We start from the raw sequence: 22,516 nt of genomic DNA, 5'->3' as shown, positions 1-22,516 counted from the left end.
GGTGTGGACAATTCTGAGATGGTGCCTGGCTCTACGAACCATGAACCTGTCCACGTGGCACTTGAAATACTTTCATTCCCTTCTTCTGTATCCCAGACCTCCGGAGACCCGCCAGCCTCCACCAAAGCTGCAGGCTTCTCCAGCCTTGGTCCGCCCGCTGGCTCCTCTCTAGACACCGCATGACACCTGGACACAAGCTGGTCTTCATCCCTCCTCTTGTAGTCTTTGACTGCAGTCTCCCTTTGTAAAGGCAACAGCTCAGCTCTACTGCTGCCAGCTCCTGTCCTTTGAAATTCAACCAGCCTGCTCACAGCTTTCTCACAGTTCTTCTCTGCAGGGTTGTCTAGCAGGCGTGCAATGACTGTGGTGCCCTCCTCAGGGGAACCCTTCCTGCCTCCAGACCCCGAGGGCCAGTGCTCGACCACCAGCTGAGCCTTCCGGACTTCCCCTTGAAATCTCTCTTTCACCTGTACAAGGAGACCCTGAGGCAGGGCCGCTGGACTTGAGCTGGGATTAGGATCCAGGGGCTGTGATCCTTGGTGCAGGGTCTTGGCAATTTCCTCTTCTCCCTCCTGCTGAGGCAGTACTTTGAACTTCTCCAGTGCCTCATCATCCTTAGCAATCTCCACGCCAGACAAGGGCTGCTCCTTGGGATTTGCCTCTGGCACCGTTCTCTTCTTCCCCCTCCACTTCCGTTTAAAGCGAACCCTCTTTTGGGGGGACAGAGGAGCCTTTCCTGGGCCAGCAGCCTGTTCTTTCGGTTCCTTAACGCAGCCCAGAGAATTCCCCATCTCCTCTGAGCAGAAAATGCCAGCAATAATGCAGCTAAACTGGTCCCAGACCCCTGGATAAATCCTGACCTTAGCTTCATCAGCCGACTCACATTTTAAAACACAGAGCACTGTGGGCGATCCCCCATATTCTCTCTCTCGCCCTCACTCACACACACGGAGTCTCTCCCAGCTGCTGCTGTTCCAGACAGCCATCTTACAGACTAGGAGCTGCAACAAGACAAATTCAAAGCATCTCACTGCAGTTCAGAAATCACTTGACCTAAAAGCAGACAGAGACCGGATTGGCTGCAGCTTTTTCTCTCCAAATATGAGGTAATTGGAGCACTGCCCTCGGTAACACAAACAGAAAGCAAGAACCAGACAGAAATCGGGGGGGGGGGGGCGGGAAGAGGGAGGGAGGATGTGGGGGGAGAGGAAGGAGGGTGGGAAGTCAGAAAAGGGGAGGTTGAGCAAAGGTAGCATAAAGAAAAGGGTGGGGAGAAGTAAGGAGAAGCACGGAGATGATGAGGAGACTCAGCACACATACTAACAGGAAATCCCATGGCCAGCGCTGTGTGGGAAGCCCACAAATTCCTCCGTAGCCCGGAGGAAACAGATTCCTCCGGGCTACAGTCAAGGCGTTTCGGAGGGTCTGCTCACCCTGCCTGATGTTTACTCTATTCCTGACTGTTGTCAAATAAACAGCCTCCAACTGCTCCACTCTGGCCATGGGCAGGTTGCTTTTCCTCCAATCACAGCGGAGGAGCATACGGCAGGAGTGGAACCTCCCCAAAGGGTTAATTGTCCTTATCGCTGCACAGGTCAGCCGAGGAATCCAGAGCAGCTTGGGCACCCATTAGAGAAGGGGAGTCTCTGGGTGCTGAAACGGTAGGTCAGCAGCACACAACCTAGTGTGATTTCCGATGGCGGAGCAGCAGTGGGCACTTAGTGCCCATCCTACCTTCTTTCTGCATCCCCAAGGTGAACTCAAGCCCCTTATCCAGTGCTACTACAGCGATGTCACATGAACATCCTTCCACTGTAGGCAAAGTCACGCGATGGGGACCTGAGCCCCCCCAGGACTCAGTGCTCACCTTCTCCACAACACACACACATGAACTTTGGGACTAAAACCCAGCACCCTGCCTGTCCCACCCCTCCCCAGAGAGTGGGGATTTGGCTGGGCTGGTACAGGGAGCTCTGACTGTTCCATTCCTTGTAGCAAAAACGCACGCCACGCACTAGACACCTGCAGCAGCCACCCTGCCCTCTGCCCGCCAAACAGACCCCACTAGCAGAGCAGCAAACAGCTCAGTGGCCAGCTACAGCCTTCCAAACCCAGAGACACCAGCTCCCAGGGCTGCTCCCTCCTAGTGCCCCTGAGCTGAGATTTCATTCCTTCCCTTCCAAACCTCCTCTCAACCAGCAAGGGGCTTGCTCGCTTCAAAAGGCAAAACAAACTACAGGCCCACATCTCCCAAGCAGGGTTTGCACCAGCCCCCCAGCAAACGAGGAGACAAGTCATGGTCACTAGGCCTGCAGTACAGAGATGGCACCAGGAGCTCGAAGCACAGGACGCTGCTCTGCCCCTTGGCTGTTTCTTTGCAGCAGTGGGCTATGGACTTTCAAATATGGAAGACATGAACGAGATTAAGGGGTTAGCAATAGAGCTACATCCCTAGAAGAAATCTCCTTATTCCAGGCAGAGAGGCAGTGTACAACAGGGAGCGTGTAAGGCTAGGGAGCAGGCCCAGCTGTAAGCACTTAATCTCCCTGGGCCAGACCAGCGATCCTCAACAAATCCCCACAGCTGGTAGGTTTTCACATCTTGACTGCGGAGGGAGCAAGCCCAAAACGGCTCCAGGACAGTGCCATGGGATGGCTCCTGCACTCCCATCCGTCTGCCTCAGAACTGCAGTCCGCTCCCTTTGAAACCTGGCTCTTTCAGGCCAACTGCAGTGCAGCAGCACCACCTAGCGTCCCCCGAGACATCCGAAACGAGCCGAAAAAACAGGAACCAAACCAAGATTTGGGCAAGGGTCCCTTTTTATCCTCGCCTCTGAATTTTAGCACCTTACTTTGTGCGGTCTTAGGAAATAGGGAGAGGAGGTGGCCACATACAGACAGGGATAGTTCATTCACCTTCTACTTAGGGCTTGAATTCACTTGTTTTGTTTCTCAGTGCTGGAGTGAGGTCAGTGCCCGAGCTGATGGTCACACAGGAGTAAAAAATAATTATGGCCGAAAAAGAACACGAGGCCGAACCCCTCACGTGCCTGTACGAGTTATCAGTGTGCTTTGCGTTCTGACCCTGCTCAACTCTTATGGCTTCCAACGGCCACAGCGCTCGCTCTAGTGAGAGTCTAGTCGACATGTTCAGGCCCAGATTTATAGACACACTTGTGCATCCAATTTAGGGAGTGCAAATCTGCCATCGGAGTGGCCTGAGAACATACCCCCAAAAGCCAAGATTCAAGTTCCCAAGAGTTAACCAAGTTAACCAATAGGTGCTTGAAGGGAATATGTTAATATCTTCACCACATCGCAGCTCCGGCTGTACACTCTTGTGGACTCTGACTAGAGATGAGTGAGAACATCTCAAACTTTGCAAAGCCCAGTCTCAGAGGCGGCCCATCTATTTCTCCCCAGCGAACAGGGAGGGTGTCATTTAGAACAGAGAGCTGACAACAGAAATGCATATGGATGCTCCAGCTCTTCCCCCCTTGTACCAGCCGGGAGGGTTTCACTCTAAAAGAGGGAACAGGATTTTCACAAGTAACTAGTGACTCTTTTAACTTGAGGCCTTGATTGTTTAGACCCCAGGCTAACGCTTTCAAAAGAGATAAGTGATTTCAGACTCCCAATTTAAAACACTATAAAGGGGCCTGGTTTTCAGGAAGTGCTGAGCACTTGCCCTCTGAAAATCAAGCCCCCTTTAAGATGTCTCAAACTGAACACCCATAAATCATTTGTCTCTTTTCAGAGCGTTCGCTAGGAGTCTCCCCAGTGGGTTCAATGAATGTAACAGTTCTCAGGAATTTGTTCACACAGGCACAGAGACTGCAGCGAAGGCCTGTTGGCTTCACACTACGCACCTCTAGCCAGTGCTCAGGGCCCCCTCAGGAAGGCACAAGCAGACAAATGCACGGAAACAGGCAGACACTTGCACTGACAATGAAGGCAAGTGACTGATGAAGTGGTGTTAATTCCTCATCAATATACAGCCTCTCGCCTCCACCGATTGCGGAAGCAGCGAGCCGACCAGTATAAACACACTGTGCCCTAGAGATGTGCTTCTCAAGTTCTCTGATGTGGGGGACCGGCAATTTTATTTTCCAGTGTGCACAGACCGGCAGCCGACGGCTTGCAGATCAGCACCGGTCCACGGACCACCACTTTAAGTAGCACTGCCCTAGAGAGCTGCCTAGACTGAGCCAAACAACCAAACAAGAACACAGCCATAAGACAGGCAAAAACTCAATCACAATCTATACCCACAAGCAGAAATGCAATAATTATCCAAGTCAGTGACCCCAACACAGCTCCAGAGCACCCTGCATCACAGAAGGGCAATAGCTGCCCAGGTAGACTGGCAAGGACTGCTCAGGACATGCTAATACACACCACCTGGACTTGTATATACGCACAGAGAACTGAGAGCAAAACTGGTTTGGTTACAGGTGGCTCCCGAGCGCTGGATTGAGAGAGGCCTGCTCCGTGAAAATCTTCTGCTTCCTCCCAGGCAGTTGTGGTCACTGGGCCACCATCAACAAATAAAACTCCACAGAACCAATTTAGTCTTCAGTCAGCTAGCGCTGAGATTGCCCTCACAGAGCAGAATGATTTAATTCCTGTCAGTGGGAAAGCGGGGGGCTGGATTACCCCTATTACATGAGTGTGGGTCTAGCACTCCCGTTAACAATGGTCACCCACAGCGAGAGGAGCTCTGCTGTGAGGAATGTCACTCAGAAACTCATCTGTCCACCCAAAGAGCCTCGGTGAGGAAAACTCAAATCCTATGGAGAACAGCTGCCAACAAAGGGCTATTATCCAGCTTTGCAGAAAGCATAGGAGCTCCCAAGGCCACCCCGTAGCGCTGGCATTCCCTCTATCCTGACCCCACCAGCATGCCAGCGCCGTGCCTGACAGCACCCAGGCGCTCTGAGATTGTGGCTCCACCTAAGATGCTCAGTCACACCAAATCTCACAGCCAGCACGTCAAGGCAGCAGATCACATGCCCGGCACAATGCACTCCCCATGCACCTGCTCAGCCTCAAACATGGGGTTCCGAGTCGACACAGAACCAACGCGCCAGCATGACGTTAAGGGCCCTGTGCTACCACACGTGCTGCCTTTCTGCTGACATCTAAGACTGATGCCCTGACAGCCTGTGGCATTGGAGACCCTGTGTCGTGTTTTGTAAGAACAGGCATGCTAATCTCAGCGTCATGGTCAACTCCCACTTGGGCAATTACACTCTGCCAACCTAAATTCCTCCTGCAACCTCAGCTGGATGGGCTATTCTCTTCCACTCACGTCCTGAACTGCCAAGTTGCATTGCCACACAGCTGCTGTCTTCCACCCGAGAGAAAGGAGGTGCGATTACTAATTGACTGTACAAACTATGCATAGAGGAGAGTGTGAAGGACAGAGAGCTTTTGGAAGGAAGGTTGCTGTATAAACATGAGATCACTGTAACCAAATGCATCCCTATATTCAAACCCGAGACACTATCGTAATAATCTTTGTACACAATATGTCTTATATTGTGAAAACTAATAACTCGCTGGTCAATATCATCAAGGTGAAATGTGTGTAGCAGCATTATATGTAAAATTATGAATTCCCCTTGAATGACGTTGGCAGCACATGTTCAAACCCACTTAGCCCCAACTAGGCAGAAGTGATTAAGCAGGCCTATCTTAAACAAAGGAATATGTGTTTACCTCATTTACATACAAGTAGTAAACTAGGTCCTTGAGACAGCAAAGGGGCAGGAACAGACTGAGCTGCATTTTAGCAAACAGCAGCCTGGAACCTCTGTGGAATGAACTTTATCTAGGGGTAACCCTCAGGAAAATGCATTTCAAAGGGTGACTGCACTGTACAAGTGAGGGGCAAAAACACACCATGTTATCTCTGCCTATCCATCTCTCTCTCTCTTTCATCAAAGACGACAAAAGAAACCAGGCCTTTGGGGGCAGATCCTGACTTGTGAATGTTCTCAGCAATGTTGCTGGGAACCTTTGGTAAGAATTTACCTTGAATCAAGTCTAGTTGGTTAAGTTTAGTTACTGGGAAGTTTCTCTTAATTTCTCTTTTAACCATTTCGGACTTTAATGCCTTGAACTTGCACTCACTTAAAATCTCTCTCCTTGTAATTAAATAAACATGTTTTATTCTTTACTCAAAACTAAGCCAGTGTTGTCTTTAAACAGAACAGTGAGGGTAACTCCATTTAGGGTAGCAAACTGTTGTACATTGACCACTTACACGGGCAACGGACCTCCAATATTTGGACTGTCCAGGAGAGGACTGGACAATGCAGAACACACGTTTTTGGGAGGAAATCTGGGACTGGGAGTATGTTGGGGTCACTGCAGGTGGTAACCAAGGCTGGTGGAAGTCAGAGTGTGACTGGAGTGTGCTGGCAGGCTGCAGCTATACACAGACAATCTGGGGGTGAACCACATGCTGTTTGCAAGGGGCCCAGGTTGGAACTTAAAGCAGCAAAGCATTGCAAGGCACCCAAGGTTACAGGGCAAGTGGGGATCCAGCTCCTCACTGGTCTGGTCTGCATCCCAGAATGTCATAATCACACACTCCCCAGACACCCTTCTCCAAATTTACTCTCCCCTTTCCCCTGCTCAATGCATTGAAGAGCCCTGGAGGGCTCAGCTTTCCAGCTCAGCTGAGCAAACAGCAACTGCCAATAACCTTGGTGCCAATCAAAGGGCCACAGCACACACAATCCATCATTAGTGATTTAATTATGTAAATGACCAGAGAAGGAAGGGAATTCTTATTGTCTCTGGCCTGGTCTCCATGACACTGTTATATATGCTAATCCTCCAGACCAACCTGTATGAAAGCATTACCATTAAATATACTCATGTTCTCCAGACAGATGCCAGAGCCCTTGGGACTCAACATGCCCCCTTTTCTGCTCTGTGCCCTTCAAAAAGTCACATCCCTACCTGAAAGTGGAGAATAATGGTCCATATGAGGCCCAGGGTCAGCTTCGGGTTGCCATCTGTAATGTCATCATTGCGAATGTTCACCAGCTTCACCTGTGGGGAAGCACCAGGGACGTCAAAACTTCAAATCAGATGCTTCAACAAAGAGAGGAGGGACTTTTCTCTCCAACCACTCCACCACCACCTTGCCCTCCTCAAACCAGTCATGTGCACCTAGCAGGTGCAATCGATTGGCCAGAGAATGGGACAGGGTCTCAAGGCTCCAGCATTCTATTCCCAGCCCTGCCACTGACTAACTGTGTGATGAGGAGCAAAAGTCAATCTGTGCCTTTTCTGTAAAAGAAAGATTAAAATAACCATTTTTCAATTCTCTAGTGCCTTCTGCTGAAGGATCTTCAAGTGCTTTACTAGCATTGTCTTATTTTAGGTTTCAGAGTAGCAGCCGTGTTAGTCTGTATTCTCAAAAAGAAAAGGAGTACTTGTGGCACCTTAGAGACTATTAACAAATGCATCCGATGAAGTGAGCTGTAGCTCACGAAAGCTTATGCTCTAATAAATTTGTTAGTCTCTAAGGTGCCACAAGTACTCCTTTTCTTTTTGTCTTATTTTAGTTTCTACAAAGAGTGTCATGGCCCTACAGCCCCAGGCACTTGTGCATAATTTAAAGTCTACAAAGCACATCACATAGCTAGGAGAACACACCCAAACGCAATCACCCTCACCTGCACCGCAAAAATCAATCAGCTCAGGAATTAAGCCTGAGGTCACAACACCCTCGAGAGGCAGGCAAGCACCTGTGATCCCCAGGTTTACAGCTGGGGAGACAGGGAGAGGTGAAGTGCCTTGTTCAAAGTCACATGGGAAGCTTGTGGCACAGCAGGGAATGAAACCACTGTGATACCCAAACCTGTGCCTAAACTGGGATTATACTTGCCCATCTCACAGGAGCCTTCTGAGGGGGAACCAGTGTATGTAGCTGAGATGCTCGGCATAAAATATGCCATAAATACATGAAGTATCACCATCATCTTCAGAGCTACCAGCAAACAGAAACCTGGGTGGGCACGGTAGGTCTGGATACTCCTGCTTACCTCTCAGCTCTCCACTCACAGCTTCCACTTGTTTCAGATTCCTCTCTGCCCCCGTTGTCTCAACTGCCCCTCCCTGCTACCATCTGGCTCCCAGAAGGAAGGGAGTCTCTGAGGGGAGGGTGAGTAATGCTCCCCACTTCCAGGCACAGGATCTCAGCAGAGAGAGCCTGCGACACCAGCAGTTCTTCTCTGCCCACTCCCAAACTCTGCACCTTTGATGTTCCAGGGCATCACTAAGAGAGCATTCTGAGTAAGGCGTGTCCCAGCATGCATTCTGCTGAGATGCTGTAGCTCTTCAGAGGAGGGGGGGTGTGGGTGTGGGTGTGTAGAGAGAAACATGCTCCTTAACCATGCTCTGGCAAAACATTTCTGCATCTCTACCAAGAAGCTAGGGAGCCGTTAAGTTATGCGCCCTCCCTAGGGAAGGGTAGGTGGGCAAGTCTATTCAGCGCACCGTCGGCTAGCCAGAGGAGTAAATCTCTGCTTCGGCACAACCGATACAATTCAGCATCGTCATTCATCATGAGTGTGTCGTGACTGAGGATTGACAGAATAGGCAGGACAGAACTCCCCACATTGTGAGCAGCAGGAACTGCTGGAAACATCCCTCTGCTCAGAGGTTGAGAGTTCTGACTGGTTATAAGGAGGGTCTATTACATCCACTTGAGGAAATGTCTGACAGAGACCAGACTGACCTCTTAGGAGTCCAGCACTTCCTGAACACTGGGAAGGGGGAGAAACATAGGACTGAAAGGGACCTCCTGGGTCATAGGATCTAGTCCCTAGTTATCTCAGGCAACCCCGACATAAAACTCATCAAGCTCCATCTTCAAACTAGTTTGGTTGGCTCCCAATCCTCCCACTGGGAGGCCATTCCAGAACCTCACTCTGGCAATGGCTAGAAACTGTCTTCTAACTTCTAGCCTAAACCTATTCATGGCCAGGTCACACCCATCTGTTCCTGTGCCAACATTATCCTAAGGACACCAGAAGAGCTCCCAAGCATACACTGCACTCAGAGCTGACCAAGTCAGTTCCTGGGATACAGGAAGCCTGCGGGGCTCTAGGGGTTGTATCCATCTGAGACACTTGCAATGGCTTCCTGGAAAGAAAGAGTCCTAGCTCCTCATTCTGACCTAGGGTGATCAGATTTAATGGAGAAAATATTGGGACACACGGGAGAAGCAACAACAACAACAACAACAAAAAGCGGCCAGAGTTGCCGAAGCAAAACAAAAAACGAACGCCGGAGTGGCCAAAGCCGCAATATCGGGACAAATGGCGTCCCGACCGTACATCAGTCGGGACGCAGGACAAAGACCTAAAAATCAGGACAGTCCCGATTTTATAGGGACATCTGGTCACCCTATTCTGACCCCCCCCCACCCCCAGGCGGCATGGATAGCACTGAGGGCTCTCAGCACCCACAAGGGAAGGTACTCTCTGCAGTGCTGCCACTGACGGGCATCTAGATGCCCTAGGGATGGGCCCAGCAGAAATAAATGGATAGTGCTTCGTTATGCCCCACTGGATGCCCCTGGCACAAGCTGCAGTGGGAACCAGAGCACTCCCCACAGGTGTGCAGTAAGAACACTCCGAATACCTTCAAAACTGGAACGTGACTTGTGAGCATCAGCCTGGCTCTTACCTGTCGCTGCTTCAGGAAGTCCAGAGCAATCTGCACATTCTGTAACCTGTGGAAACGCATCCTGCCCTTCTCACGTGGCTGCAAAACAGAGGCAGTGCATCAGTCCAGCCATCCCATGGCAGCAGAACTAGGGCGTCTTTGCTACACATGCACAGACCCAGTTCCACCCCTTCCCCCAGGTGCACTTCCTAAGCCTCCTACAGGAAGTACTGGAACCCAGAGAGACCCTCCCTCTTGCTGAGGACTGGGGGAGCTCACTTGATTCCAACCACCAGCCTAATTATGTTCCCTCTAAGTCTAAGCAAAGACCACGACACTCAATACACTTGTTTGGCCTACCGTGCATTCAATGTGCCACCTAGGATGGCCATTTCCTCCTCTCTCAGCCTCAACCTAACAGCCAAGGCACAGACAGATGTGAGCAGGAGACAACAATTCGCTCCCAGAGTGTGTTGCCGTAACAGAAAAACAAGGACCGAAAGGAGGAAGCTTAGAAAGATGCAGATCATAAAGATTCCTGGATAGGGTGAACTCACTCCACCAGCATGAGTCTGTCTTTCCTGCTAATACACTGCTGCGGCCTCTTGTCCCCTTCTGGCTGCTTAACACTGTCCTGTTCTATGCAGAGGAGTCTTTATTATCCCACAAATCCACTATGCTGGAGCGTGGAGATAGGAAAACCCTCCAACAACTATCTCCTGCTCCCAGCCCACCCATCAACCCATGATTCTGACCACAGACGCTGACTTGTGACCTCAACATTTGCCCCTAGTTTCAGTATCACACTTTGTTCCTTGGCCTTTGCAGGCAACAAGCTAGTGCTGCCCACACAGAGCGCTAAACCGGAGACAGCCACAGCCACTGAGGCCAGCCTGTTCCACCGCAGGTGTGTGTTTGGGTGTACACCCTATGCTCACCTACCAGCACAACCACTTGAACAGGGGAGAGGACAGTTTGAGATAAAGTGAACCACCTTGCTGCCAACCGGCCTGCAGGTGGGGGAGTCCTGCCTGCCCAGGGGAGAGCACCAGCAGCCTTGTGATTTGCCAACCCTTGAAATGGTAGGTGTGTCCTGCAATAGCTAATAGACTATTAGGGCAGGGACTGCTCCACTGGAGGAGAAAGTAGAGTCTCAGCACCAGCTGTGTGTGTTTCACTACTACATGGACTCCAGTGTTTTCTGTCTCCAAGGGAGCTGACCAATCACACTCAGGCTACTGAAAAATGTACACAGCAGCATCCATGCTCTGCTCTGCTCTGAATCTCCCTCTAACGGACAAGGAGGGGCGGCTGCTCCAGTGAGAGTCTGTCATCCATCCAGGAGCAAACAGTCACATTCAGTCACCAGCCCCACCCAGCTCCAACACCTACATTTAATCTAATTCATTTACAAATAGCAACTCTGTGCTGAACAAGGGCTTGGGGAAGGGATAGGAGCTCTGCTGAAGGGCGGATTGTGGTACAGAAGCTCAGAGCCAGTACACAAACCCAGCTCTGCAATGAATCAATAAGAAAGGAAAGGAAAGGAAAGGAAAGGAAAGGAAAGGAAAGAGAAGATGGTATGATGGGATAATGTGATTTTGGTAATTAATTGATCTTTAAATATTCAGGGTAAATAGGCCTAATCTCCTGAGATGGGATATTAGATGGGTGGGATCTGAGTTACCCAGGAAAGAATTTTCTGTAGTATCTGGCTGGTGAATCTTGCCCATATGCTCAGGGTTTAGCTGATCGCCATATTTGGGGTTGGGAAGGAATTTTCCTCCAGGGCAAATTGGAAGAGGCCCTGGAGGTTTTTCGCCTTCCTCTGTAGCATGAGTCACTTGAGGGAGGATTCTCTGCTCCTTGAAGTCTTTAAACCACGATTTGAGGACTTCAATAGCTCAGACATAGGTGAGGTTTTTCGTAGGAGCGGGTGGGTGAGATTCTGTGGCCTGCGTTGTGCAGGAGGTCGGACTGGATGATCAGAATGGTCCCTTCTGACCTTAGTATCTATGAAAGGAAAGGAAAGGAAGGAAAGGAGTTGGGGCTGGGGAACTCAAAAGAAGCAATGGCTTCTAAATACAAATGAGAGGAGTGAATTGTCTGAGGAATCAGTAGCAGCAAAGAGACTCTCTGGGTCAGCAAAGACAAAGGACATTTCATTCTTTGCTTTAGGATGAAAGCCACAGGAAGATCTCCCTGTGCTCCAGCCTCTGGCAGAGAGGTGCAACACGCAAGTCATTTCCTGTGCCACGCCACTGCGGCTGCCAGAGTGGCTCAGGAGGGGGAGCAGAGAAGAGAGCTGTAGAGAAGGAAGACACAGCCCAGATCGAGAGGGTTGGTAAGAAACGTGATCATTTCTACCAGCCAGAATGCTCTCATTCTTACTTTGGGGAGGTGCCAACCCCTTTGGGTTAATCCTTGGCTTGCGTAAGGTTGGGCCTGCCTGGAGCTGGACCCGCTCCACATCAGAAACACTGAGAATATGTTGTTTAAAAACAGATCTGTTATCATGCAAGGTTAATCCTTGCTGTCTGACAGCAAAACCAGTGCACATGGGTGTGGTACACAAGGCAGAGCATCCCCATGCAGTGAGAACTGTTAGCAAACATCAGATGATTCATCCTAAAGGTTGTTTGCTCCATGTGAGTGGAGAGAACGTGTCCCATCCAAGAGCGTGCAGGATCCCAGTGGCTTTATCTGGGGATGCGTGAGAGCCAGGGGTTCATCTAGGAGCGTGCGTCCCTCCCATCCCCGTGAATAGACCGATTTCATGCTCTCACAGCAAGTGGGTCAGCATTCTCACACTGCAGACCACCAACACTGTAATGCACTCTCAGATAATCCAGTTAACTTTAACACAGCACTGTCCAGAAGGAATATGGGATCAGCTGCCTTTTCGTTTTCACTTCTCACTCTCCACTTCCCAGGTACACATCCCACACATCACTCCTCTATTCTAACGTGCTTCTGGGAAATTTATTATCCGGGATCAAGAACCAGCTGCTAGTGGAAAGGAGCTATGGCAAATTCTCCATTAGCCCACCTGAACCAGGCTCGGGCTGGGGGCTCTTTCGTTGCTGCGTAGAGGTTAGGGCTCAAACTGGAGCCTGGGCTCTAGGACCCTGAAAGGTTGGAGGGTCACAGAGCTCGGGCTCCAGCCCGAACCCAGAAGCCTACACAGCAATGAAACAGCCCCAAGTCAGCTGGCCTGTACAGGCCAGCCACAGGTTTTTCTTTGCTTTCTAGACATACCCTGTGTGCCCTATGCAAAGCTTGGTTACATCTGGACTATCTGATGGCACTCCAGTGTCAGTCTGTATTACATTGCTCCCAGGAGGGAGTCAACCTACTGCATCACCATCCTCCTCCTCCTCCTGCTCTTCACTGCTCGTGCGACGCCAGGAGGGCGCTTTTGCCAGGCGGAGGGTCTTCTGGCCTGAAGGGTCCTTTTGCTAACAAACGTGGCACAGACAACACCAGTGGGATAGTCACAGAAAAACAGAAAGGAACTAAAAATGCAGCACATGGGAAAAGAAAAAAAAAAAAAAAACATTGCTCACCAGCCTCCCTCCCCTGAAAAAGAACATGAAGACTAGCTGGTTATCCTGGATCCTGCCTGCGTCTCCCCTGGGGCCACTACAGGGACTTGATTCACACACGACAGGTAGACACAATGGCAAGAGCTAAAGTAGATTTTGAAAGAGCTGGGAACTCAGAGACAACATGTTTTAGGTCAAATACTCGTTTCTGGGCTCAGTTGAGGAGTAACTGGATGAAATTCTATGGCCTGTATTATACAGGAGGTCAGATTAGATAGTCATGTGTAATGGTCCCTTTCTGGCCTTAAAGCCTATGAGACAGCGCCATCAACATTTAGGGCAGAATAGTCTAAGATTTCCTCCCGTCTTAGCTGCAGCAAACCATACGGCAGTATCTATAACAGTCCAACCACTTCTGCCTACCTCCACGTGATTTTCAATATAGGGTGCCTAAGCAGAGAGATTTCCCTAGGATAAAACTCAATCCGAAAATCAAAAATGTTGTGGAGAGGGGCATGATAGGCCTGTGAAGCATCTAAATCCAACACCCACAAAGTGTAGTTTGGCATTTCAGGAGGGCAGCTGAGTAACTTCACACATCATCTCACAGATCCTATTTTAGGGGTTACTAAAATAATTCCCTCTGAGCTGCATTACTGCACCAAAAAGTATCTTCCAAGAGCTAATTAGGCTTGTTGGTCTAAAAAAGGGGCAAGTGATTCTACTCTCCCCAGATGCAAGGGAAGATGTTTGCATCACGGAGAACTATCTACCTCTACAGATCCAGCTTGTAGAGCGGTTGCAAAGCACATGACAGGAAAGCCTAACATGCTACTGAAGAAAATAGATGGAAAAGCATGGACGCCAGAAACCTACAAACTTTGGTGTCTAAATTGAGAATGAACACAAGCAGGAAACTCCAAACTGGCAGCTAAATGGCTCAAGGCAAGTTTATTTGCAGCTGCACGGATGCATCTAACCCCGCTGATTTTCAACATTTAAGCAATTCTTGTAAGACTCGGAAAAGACCTATCTTTGGACGTGCCTGGAGCTGCACCCAGCTTTCATGCTAGAATGGTCATGTGGACATCTCTGAAAAAGCATGGCTCACACAGATCTCATCTACTGAATTAAGGGACTGTCTTTAAACATCATTCCAGCTAAAAAACATCTAGTATGGCCCTCTAGTGTGCCTACTACCCACGGCAGCGAGTCTCTGAGCCCAGGTCAAGTGTCTTGAGGTCACTGCACTTGTGCTGTAGGGCTAGAAACAGCAGTGTAGATGTTTGGGCCAGGGCTGGTGCCGGGGCTCGGAAACCCGGCGAGGAGGAAGGGTCTCAGAGCTCATGCTCCAGCCCGAGTGCGAATGTCTATTCTGCTATTTTTAGCGAGAGCCTGAGTCAGTTGCTCCAAAAATGTGTTTTGCCCCATCCACACTAGCTGGACAAACCGTGTTAAAAACAGTTTCAGCTTGAACCATCATCATCTTTCGTTATTTAAATACACAGAGATGCAATGCAGCAGTATTTAAGCACGGTTTCTGAATATGTCTAGCAGTCCCAAGGAGGTTGGAGAAGCTGATCAGATTGTTTCAGTTCTCTTATTCAATTTATAGGGCAGGTCGACACAGCAAACACAACAAATGAATCTCCACATCCAGGTCAACTGACTCGGGCTCTCGCTACAGGGCTAAAAGTAGCGGAACAGACACTCCCTCTAGAGCTGGAGCCTGAGCGCTGAGACCCTACCTCCTAGCTGGATTTCAGAGCCCAGGCACCAGCCCCTGCCTGAACACCTACACTGCTGTCTCTAGCCCTACAGCACGAGTCCAGTGAGCTCCAGTCACTTGACCTGGGCTCAAAGACTCATCACTGCAGGTTTGGGGTTTTTTTTTTTTTTTTGCTGTGTCAATGTATCCACCAACAGAAAGGCTCATATTCATCCCTGCTCATGCACCACTGAAGTCAAAGGACTTAATGCCAGGAATGATTTGGACACAATGGGTAAAGTTTTCAAAAGCACCTGAACAGCGTAGGCACCTAAGCCTCACAGAAATTCAGTGAGATTTAGGTTGTTAAGCACCTAGGTCATTTCTGAAAATGGGACTCAGGTTCCTAAGCCATTTAGGCCCTTTTGAAAATGTTAACCAATGCCTGTAAAAAAGAGACTAACAAATATTTAGAGTGGTCTATTGTGAAAATCAGCTGGCAGCATTGGAGGAGGGGAAGCTAAGCTTAGCTCCCCTCTTGGAGAGGGGAAATTGACCGCTAAACCTGCCCCTTTGTATTCACACAGTGTATTGAGTAGATAGTCCCAAATGCATATGAGCCTCACAAAGAGAGTGAATATCACCTGTATCCTAGGCACTTTTAACCTAATCACACAGTTAGGTGTTATCCAGGAAACCAGCATGATGAAGATGTAAAAAAATAAATTTAACACAAAACCAACAAAGGCCTTGACGTGACAACGCTGATCACCCTAGCACGGCAGGAGGCAGCGAGGAGGAGAAGGCAGTACGTGGATCCAGTCTCTGGTGGTGAAAGCCACAGCAGCGTGGCTAAGCAAACTTGGAAACTCACCAGTTTCACTCCTGACAGAACCTCCAGCAAAGAGATCAGGTTATGCCCATCTCGCAGGTCTTCATACAGGTCATTGATATGCTTGCGCACCTGTGGAGCAGAAGAGGAGGGTGCATTTTCAGGGATTTCATTAATTTAAAATGGTTATTCCAATATTCTCTCTATGGGAATCGGGCTCCAATTTCCAAAGGACCCCAGCAGAGGCAGTTACTGATTTCAGGCACAGAACAGATCACTATAAAGCCAGCCTTACTCCATGCAATTCTAAAAGGTTCTCATGCAGCCACTTTGCTATAAAGCAAGGGGATGAGAGCAAATGGCAGCTGTGTACAGGATTGGGCCTTGTGTAATGGCAGCTTTCACATCAACAGCAGGAGTATCCTGTTAAAAAGACAGCAAAAGGAGCCAATTTTTCCTGTTTCTTCCAAGATAAGCCACTCTTCACAAAACTCACTGGCAACCCAGTCAGACCAAATCTTTACCTTTGCCACACATGGACTTAGACTCTGGGTTCAACTCCCAGCCCTGCCACTTATTTTCTTCATGACTTAGGGCTAGTTACTTAGCCTCTTGGTGCTTCACTTCCCATCTATAAAACAGGGATCATGAATCTTTCCTTCCCCCTCCCTTTGTCTTGTCTGTTTACAATGTAAACTCTGAGGCAGGGATTTACACCACCACTTAGCACAAGGGGACCCCAAATTTCAGTTCAGTTCCCATGTGCTACTGTCATTCTAATAGCAATACTAAATAATGCAGTGATTCTCAAACACAATTTTTTAAAACACTACCACACCAGTTTATATTATCCTCCAGGAATGTCACATGGCATTTGCCTTCTGTTAAGGGCAGTCAGGTGTTTTTCCCTTTCTTTGCCACAGGACAGGATGTGTGAATAGGGTGATTGTCTCTCTCTAATTAATGTATAAGGCACTGGCTACATGTCAGTAGAGACTTGACTCCCACGCTGCCTTCTTTACCCATAAAGTTTGGGGGGGAGGGGAGGCGTGCAGCTTAAAGATTAGTGCACAGACCTGCAGTTTCCCTGGCCTCACCGCAGTCCACAGCAGGCTGAAAAGTACAATGGCAGCACCTTTAAAGTCCAAGCCAAAAACTTTCAGTTGATGGAAAACATTAATTAAAAAATACCTGGCAGTTAACCAAGACGACTGGGAGGCACCTCAAAACACTGCATTAATCCTGCTTAGCTACTCAAGATACAAACCTCCCATTGCAGACAACACTTAAGAGACCGGCCCGCTGCACAGGATATAACAGATGGACACCCCTGGATTCAAACCCAGCAATCTTTAATGGCATCTAGATCCTGGTCCTGATCCAGTTCATATGAATGTAAGTGTGTACAGGTGTGTATCCCATCAATGATGGACAGACAGGCAGAGCTGCCAGGAGTCTTCTGGAAGGCCACAGGCTCTGGATAGGTAATTTGATGCCCAGTGAACACAGAGATCCCAGAAAGCAACTGAAGGTTTGCATGTGGGCTCCAGGAACTTTCACCTGGAGTTCTGAGGGACTACTGCATCCATGGTGAATGGGAAATCAGGGGGCTCCGGTGACTTGGCACCAGTAGGTGGGAAAAGGTACAAGATTCTCTCCAGAAAGGATCTTCCAAGCCTCTTGAACATTAAAAACAAAATCATCAATTATGTGGCTGGCTCAGAATAAAATTGGACACAACAATGTTTAGTACAAAATAGCTGGAGTTACTGACTTGGCCTGCTAATAGCTCTGATCTCAGCCGCAAACCCCGTGTCCTGTGTACTGCTGCAAAGGTGCGCAGCTGGAAAATGGACAGAACTAAGGAAACAGGCTCTTCACTCTTTTTGGCGACAAACGTCTTTCTTTTATAAGACAGAGACTAGTCACTGCTCTGTTCAGATTGGTACCGGACACCTTCCAACGGGCAGGATCCCAGTAAGTTTACAACGCCAGGCAGGCAGCCTGCCCGGATACAGAATCTCTGAGCCCCTTCCCACCTCACTCATTTACACACACAGCCCACTGCAACTCCCTAGTTACCAAACCACCACTTAGAAACCAGCCTCCGCTTTTGCTAGTGCAACAAGCAGCGGGGTCTGAGAAACAGCAGTACAGCCCCAAGGACTGAAAAGATCCAGCAGTTGAGCACATCAACTTAGATCCTCAACTTTCACGGAGGAGTGACAGAGTCCCTGCCTCTGAAATCTTTCACTGTGTTGTGGGATCTCAGGCTCCCCAGCTCCTCCTGTGTCACCCCTCATTGGCATCTGATGGGGGTCTACAGAATTCTAATAGTGCCACAGCAAACTCCAACCAGGAGCCCAGCTGCCTCTAGAAAGTAGAAGAATGGTGTAAGGCAGGAAAGGAGAGACAGATACTAAGGAGGGAAAGAGATCTGATTGGTAGAGACTTTGTCCAAAAGGCGGCTTTCTGTCTTAGCTTTTCTGCTAAAAAACAGAGACAGAGAAAGAGACTCTGCTCTGGATAAAAGCAGAGATCTGCCCGGCCTCCCATCATTAACAATGACACAATGTATTCCGCTGGTTTCCCTCTTTCACAGTGTTTTGCCATCAGAGAAGGATCTGACTGGCAGCACCAGCTTGCATTGAGCAGCAGCCACCAAAGAACTTCTTGTTCAAGCAAGACAGACTTTGAGCAAGGTGTTCAGGAGGGTTCTAGGCCCAAACACAGAAGAGCCAGCGTCTACTCTCCAGGAAGGAGCGGCCCCCTCTCCTGAGAGGGAGAAAGTGCCTCCTTCTGGGAAGGGCAGGGTGCCCGTGGGACAACACAATACAGTTCTATGAAAAAAGGGGAACAAGCGAGCTTGGGAGGGGAAGGGGGAACAGCCCTCTCATCCCACCAAGCATGGTAACTCCCAAAACACCCACGCACCAAGGGATTTCAGGGAGATGTGGGGTACAGTTCTCTTTCTGGGCGTCATTGCCAAGATTTTTCATGCCCTTTTCTGGAGCAAATGATTTTTCAATTCAGAGGTTAATGAAATGATAGGTGAACGTTTGCTCAATGCTTTAGGACAGTCCCAAGAGGTTGCCGTAACATCCAATTCTGCCCCTGGGGGTCAGATCAAGCAAACATTCCAGTGCCTCTAAACCCCTTTAGAACTCTTCTCCAAGGTCAAAGCAATGCCAGCTGGTGCCGGTCCAGAACAGGCAAGGCCAGAGCAGAGCAAGTTGGGAAATTGTGCGAAGTAAAGCATAACTCTCACCTTCATCAGGTGCTTATTGACCCACTTGGTGAAAGTTTTCTTCTGGACTCGGTCCCGTTCATCTGTTAAGAGAACACACAGATGGGTCTCAGTTAGCGCTGTTCAGGTGAAATCTCACCAACTGGCCACACACCCCTTCCCCATTCAGCCCAACTCTCCCACCTTCGGATCCCACCACACCCTACTAACAGCCTCCTTCCATGTTCTGCGGGACTACTCCAGGAACCTGCAGGACAGGGGTGCAAGTAAGCAGGTACAGTAAGGTATGCTGTACCATTAAGACATTTATTACCAGTACACCATAGTGGAAAGACACATTGTCAGACCTGCAGGGCTCTCCCGGGAACCACAGCGGCAAAAGGAGCCGTAAGGCTGCCGAGAAGCCAGTGCCTTACATTCCTCTTCTGGCAGAGCTGTACCAGCACTGTCCTCTGGTGCAGCTGTACCGTCCCCAGCCCAGCCCTCTGGTGGGGCTGTACAGACCCCAGACAGGAGATGCAACTGCGTGGAAGGGCTGGGGGCAGTACAGCCGCGCCGGAGGAGCTGCTGGCATGGGGCCACCTGGTGGCACCACATTCTGCTCCTTTTGCTGCTGCGGTTCCTGGGAGAGCCCTGCGGTTCAGAAATCAGTATCCAGCGCAGCAGGATAGAACACGTGCACACACACACACACACACCCACTGTAACGTGGGATGGGGAGAGTGCAGGGGCCTCAGGCTGGGGGCAGGGAGGAGTCACATGGAAGGGTCACATGGGGAGGTCACGTGCCCCCCTTATGTCCCTCCCATGCATCACCTATGCGTACCGGTAAGAATTAAAATCTCTTTGCATCACTGCTGCAGGAAATCGGAGACCTTGGGAGCACATCTACCTCACATCAGAATGGAGGCTACTTCATCACAAGTTAGCCATGGACAGTGCAGCACGGAAGTGTAAGTGTGCCTACAGAGGCACATGAAATGAATCGACAAAGTCATGTTTTCTCTATTCCACACGTCAACGTCAGTTCTCTCTTCCTCCCAGCTCTGCTTACAACTGTACAGCCACACAGAGAAAAACGTTCCTAAAACACTCACCTTGGTGAAATTAAATGTCCAGGTCATTTTAAAAGTTTCAGATGGGCTAAAACAAGTTCGATTTGAACAGGTGATGTCCAAGTTGCTACAATGGGAATAACCACTAAGTATGTCTCCTTCCCCAGAAACAGGGCCTCTTACCAGCACAGTGCGGTTATAAGGCTCTTCCAAAAGGGCATATAAAGAATGTCTAGGCCCTAACTGGGAAATGCCTTTAAGGAACCCACCTACAGTACCTGCTCGGTCACTTACACTGAGGTTCCCTAAGCAAACATGACAGTAGAAGAGGATGAGAAGCTGTAGGAATAAGACTCTCCCTTAATAATCCAACAGATTGTCACTAGCTACAGCCACATGACAATGGAGAAACACACAGGCTGCACCAGAGGAAGAGGAGAACCTGCCATGGCCCAGGCCTGTGGAATGACATACCAGCATAGCACAGAGAAACCAGTAGGAGACTGCGAGACTACCAGACCCAGAAATCTCATTGTCCTTCCTGTAACATGCTGCACCCACGAGGCATCCCCACCCCGCACCCCCCAACATTAGTGAAGGGATACTGGGGGTCATTAGGAAAGGGAAGAGAGGCTTCTTCCAATACTGAGTCACTGGACCCCCTTGTCAGTAGAGGTACACCCTCTCCCCAACTCTCCAGAGAGGGTGAGTTTTCATCGGCCTATGTTATGCAGGAGATCAGACTACATCATCACTGTGCATGGTCCCTTCTGGCTTTAGGATCTGAACCTATGTTCAAAAGACACAGAGATCTGCTCAAAGGCCCTGCTTGAGTCTGCCAATATATGCGATTAGCAGCTTATTCTTTCACTGTATTTTTGGTTCATTGGCTTTTAAAGACTGAATGCTTATTTCAGTAGCTGAGCTCAGCCAGGGACACCCTGGCTGGGTCCCTGAGAGCTTTAATGTCCCAACAATTTAGCAGGAGCAGCTGGCTCATCCCCACACACCCCCAACAGTTCACTTCTCAATGCAGTTCCTTGTAGCCGGACATCCGACAGGTCTGTCCCACCAAAAGGGCCACAGCACTAATGAGATCTGAGACCTTAAAGACTTCTGTGAAGAAACCTCTGACAGGTTTCCTGGTTTTGAGGCCCAGGTGCTCAACGGGGGAACTAAATGCTCTTCCCACGAAGGAAACTGGGGCTAGATCGAACTTCAAATGAAAACATGGAAGGGAGACATCTGGCAGGGTTTGTTCTGCCAGTTCTCAGTTAAAAGATACATTAAATGAAGGGGAGAACAATCAAGGAGATAGATGCTGGCACAAGTGTAAGAACTGGCCAGTGGAACCCACCCTTTACTACTTCAGGGAGGAGAAGAACAAACAGACAATGGACGTTATTTAGAAAACTCTTGTGAGCAGACTCTGGCAATCACATTGACAAGGGAACAGAGGTCTACCAGGTATATATTTCTTTCCGAGCCCCCCCGACTCCCCGCAACATGCCATAAAAACTCCACAGCCCACCTGTGCCACAACTGTTTTTCTGCATATAAAAGCCAGGGCCAGCATTAGGTGGTAGCAAGCAGGGCAACTGACCCAGGGCGCTACAACACAGGGGGCCCCGCCAAGCTAAATTGCTCAGGCTTTGGCTTCAGCCTTGGGTGGTGGGGCCCAGGGATTCAGCTCTGTGTGGCGGGGCTTTGGCTTTCTGCCCTGGGACCCAGTAAATCTAATGTTGGCCTGCTTGGCAGCCCCCCTAAAACCTGCTCATGGCCCCCCAGGGGGCCCTGGACCCCTGGTTGAGAACTACTGCTCTAGACAAAACACTCTCCTCCCTTCCCCTCTCTTTGTCACACCTGTAAAGAAGAAAGGGATCAGGGTAATCCCCTCAGCAACTCTGCCAGCTCCTACCTCAAATGGGATTTTCTGGTTTTACCAGTTTAATCTGGAGAGAAAACTGGCTCCTCCGTACTGGACCAGAGCAGCCTAGAGGGTGCTTACTTCACAGTCTCTGCAACATGCAACATTCGTAAGTGTTGGCTTCCCTGTGTTCTGCTTTACTGAAACACCATGAACAAGCAGCAATAATGATTCGTAGCATTTTCCATCTGTAGAGCGCAAAGAGCTTTAACAAAGGTCAGTAGTATTAGCCCCATTCTACAAATGGGGAAACTGGGGCACAGAGAAGTGAAGTGATTTGCCCAAGGTCACCCAGCAGGCCAGTGGCAGAGCTGGGAACAGAACTGAGGTCTTTCAGGTTCCCCAGGCCAGTGCTCTCTCCAGTAGGCCACACTGCCTCTCCTACAATGTTTTGCATTGCACCAAGGAAATCTCTAGCAGACAATTAGATTCCTAAAAAGAAAAGGAGTACTTGTGGCACCTTAGAGACTAACAAATTGATTAGAGCATAAGCTTTCGTGAGCTACAGCTCAC

The 22,516-nt window shown here is 49.4% G+C and overlaps 1 protein-coding gene across 1 annotated transcript in view; it reads right to left on the bottom strand.

Moving 5' to 3' along the window:
• Positions 1-22,516, bottom strand: part of MACF1 (microtubule actin crosslinking factor 1) — a 259,982-nt gene that overhangs the window by 153,597 nt on the left and 83,869 nt on the right. The window contains 4 exon segments of the mRNA XM_038377247.1: positions 6,972-7,064; positions 9,711-9,788; positions 15,817-15,906; positions 19,043-19,104. Of these exon segments, the coding sequence (XP_038233175.1) occupies positions 6,972-7,064; positions 9,711-9,788; positions 15,817-15,906; positions 19,043-19,104 (323 nt within the window).

Source organism: Dermochelys coriacea, chromosome 19, assembly GCF_009764565.3.
Source record: "Dermochelys coriacea isolate rDerCor1 chromosome 19, rDerCor1.pri.v4, whole genome shotgun sequence".
Lineage (NCBI taxonomy): Eukaryota > Metazoa > Chordata > Testudines > Dermochelyidae > Dermochelys > Dermochelys coriacea.
The sequence above is the reverse complement of the archived record's forward strand: the minus strand, read 5'-3'. Positions and strand labels throughout refer to the sequence as shown.